Here is a 3,389-nt window from a genome sequence, read left to right as displayed (position 1 = left end):
TGCTTTAAGCCTATCAAGTACCTCATCGGGATGAGGCCTCCCTTGTCGCTTGAGGACGTTTCCCAGATACGATAGCAGCCACGAGTCCTTTGTGGGGCGGCATATCTGTACTCCGGTAGAGAGCTCACCGTCGGCGGAGAGGGTGAGGGGGGGAGGTTTGAGAGCCCCGCTCGAGGCGGGCTCATCGGCCATCATGGGCGAGTTTTCTCTCCCCCCGCTTTTGTTTTTGATCACATCAGAGTATAACTATAATACCTTTTTTGTACTTGTATCTTGGTGACCGAGTCTTTTAATGGAGGGATAAAGAAGGATGTCAAGAATAGATGCAGGAATTTTATCAAGAATTATAATGTTGCTATGATTATTCTGCTTGAAACCCATGTTTCAGGAATTAGATCTGAATCGATTGCTCGTGCAATGGGTAGAAATTGGCGCTTTCAATCAATTGATGCGGTGGGTCGTTCGGGAGGCATACTTATGGCCTGGAGGGATGATGCGGGTTTGGTAACCTGCATTCAAAGGAGCAGACAAGCTTTACATGCTATCATTACCATTGACAATGGCCCTACATGGGTGTTGTCTTCGGTTTATAGTAGTGTAAAGCTATCAGAACAACGTAAGCTATGGAAAGAGTTGGAGAAAATAGGGGGATTAAACCTCCCTTGGCTCACTTGCGGCGACTTCAATGCCATATGCTCTCCAGATGATAAATTAGGTGGTAAACCCTTCTCTTTTTCTCCCAAAAATAGAGCTTTTAGTGAATTTATTTCAACTTCTGGTATTATCGACTTGGGTTTTGAAGGCCCTGCTTTCACTTGGTGCAACAATCAAGATATAAGGAGTCGGGTTTGGGTCAGACTTGATAGAGCTTTTGCTAATCCTGACTGGATATCTCTTTTCCCTGGTGTCAGAGTCAAACACCTTGTCAGAGCTGCCTCTGACCATGCCCCTTTACTCATCATGGTGAAGGGGGATGAGATCCAAGGTCGGCGACCTTTTCGTTTTGAAGCTTTTTGGTTTGAGTATGATGAGTGTGGTAAGGTTGTCGAAAGAACCTGGCAGTCAGCTGCCAAAGGGAACCCCCTCCATTCGTTTACCCATCGGGTGTGTAACCTTCGTCGTGCTTTACTTAACTGGAATAAAGAGGGTGTTGGTAATCTAGAAACCAACCTTATTAGCACGGCGGCGGATATTAATTATTATGAGAGCCTTGAGGCTAATAGTTCTATATCCCAGAATGATATTGTGAAGCTAAATTCCTTATACAATAAGCACAATGCGCTGCTTAGACAGATTAATACCAAATGGTGGCAAAAAGCACGCATCAGATGGGCCCAGAATGGGGACCTTAACACCAAGTTCTTTCACAACACCACACGTATTCGTAGACATCGAAATCGTATTAATTTTATTAAATGTTCTAATGGGGTCCATGCTACTAATCAGGTCGATATTACTAATGAGTTCTGTCGTTTCTATCTTTCTCTTTGGATGCCAAATACTCGAACTGACTCTATGCCTGTCAGTTGGCCTGATTTGCCTGCTATCTCGCAGGAAAATGCTGAAGTCCTCATCAAACCGATAGAGGACTTAGAGATCAAGCAAGCCTTGTGGTCTATGCCGAATGGCAAGGCTCCTGGGCCAGATGGTTTACAAGCTGAATTTTTTAAAAATTATTGGGATATTGTTGGTTTGGATCTTTGCAAAGCAATTAAGCATTTTTTTCTGCATGCTAATTTGCCGAAGGGATGGGGTCAGACTTATATTACTCTTGTGCCGAAAAAAGAGAACCCTAGTAGAGTGGCTGATTTTAGACCTATCTCGTTGTGTAATGTGTGTTATAAAATCATCTCCAAGATTCTGGTTAATAGATTGAAACCCCTGCTACCTACGCTTATTGGGTATGAGCAGGCTGCTTTTGTGGCGGGCAGGGATATTTCTGATAATATCCTAGCCGCTCAAGAGCTTGCGCATACTATGGTGAATAATAAAAAAGACCACCCGATGATGATTGTTAAATATGATATGGAGAAAGCTTATGACCGGGTTAGATGGGACTCTGTGACTACTGTGCTATCCCTTATGAGATTTCCTATTAAATGGGTTAATTGGATTATGGCTTGTATTTCTTCTCCTACGTATGCTTTTATTATCAATGGTAAAGCTTCGGATTGGATCCAACCTGCTGGGGGTTTGCGGCAAGGGGACCCCCTCTCACCTTACCTCTTTATCTTGATTGCCCAGGTACTTACATCCCTTCTTAATGAGGCCCAATCTTGTGGAAGTTTTACTGGAATTCCAGTTGGGGACAATAGTTACCTTAGCCACCTTATGTATGCCGATGATATACTTATTACCGGTGCTATCTCTAGACGGAATTGTCGAGGCATCGAAGCTATTCTGCACAAATATGAATGCCTCTCGGGGCAGAGGGTGAACAAGGATAAGTCTGCCTTGTATCTCCCAGATTGGCTATCGGCTAGAATGAAAAATATGGTTACTCGATGGCTAAATCTTCCCAAGGGGACGATGCCTTTTAAGTACCTGGGTTCTCAAATCTCTGGAAAAAGAGTTAAGGTAGAGCAATCTAATTTCCTAGTGGAAAGGGTTCGATCCAAATTAACTTCCTGGAAAAAAAATGCACTCTCCCTAGCGGGGCGTGCCATCTTAATTAGAGCAACTTTGACGGCCATACCTAACTATTGGATGACTGCTTCTTGGATTCCTGACTCAGTAGTTGACAAAATTACCCAAATTATTAGAAAATTTTTGTGGGAAAAACATGGCGGTAAGAAGGGCATGCATTTGATTGCTTGGGATAACATTACCAAGCCTCTTACTGAGGGTGGTCTAAATTTTCGTAATCTTCGAAAATCTCGGGAAGCTTTTATGGCCCGTAATGCTTTGAAGCTCCTGAACAATATCAATTTGCCTTGGGTGAGGATTATGAAGGGCAAATATGGGGAACTTGATCCCTGGAAGAATCCTAAGCTCACTACTACTTCTTGGGCTTGGCGGGCCCTAAACTATACTGTACAAGCTATCAAATTGGGATTGCAGATTTCCATTTCTGATGGGTTGAATACCAATTTTCTTGAACACCCTTGGCTTTTCACTACACCCTTCAGCAAAAAGCCGACTTTCATTGCGACTAATATTGGGGAGAAAGTCCAACATATTAACCAAATCATTGAGAATGGGGAATGGTGTTATAACTCCATTGAAGGTTTAGTTGGAGAAGATTTAGTTGATGCAATTACTAACTTGCAGCTTGGTGAAGGCCCAGATAAATGGGTTTGGTCGCTCCACCCACAAGGAAAGGCTCGAGCTGGAAGTGTGTATTCTTTTCTCAACGGCCATACTGATAACTGCTGGGATGGTTGGAAGCA

General features: G+C 43.3%; 1 protein-coding gene across 1 annotated transcript; it reads left to right on the top strand.

Annotated features, from left to right (window-relative positions):
* LOC109716078 lies at positions 291-3,389 on the top strand (the record flags this gene model as incomplete). The annotated part of the gene is given in 1 exon segment (XM_020241380.1): positions 291-3,389. A coding segment is annotated over 1 exon segment (3,099 nt), but the record flags the coding sequence as incomplete, so codon positions are not given.

This window comes from Ananas comosus, linkage group 10 (assembly GCF_001540865.1).
Source record: "Ananas comosus cultivar F153 linkage group 10, ASM154086v1, whole genome shotgun sequence".
In the NCBI taxonomy this organism is placed as follows: Eukaryota; Viridiplantae; Streptophyta; class Magnoliopsida; order Poales; family Bromeliaceae; genus Ananas; species Ananas comosus.
The sequence above is the reverse complement of the archived record's forward strand: the minus strand, read 5'-3'. Positions and strand labels throughout refer to the sequence as shown.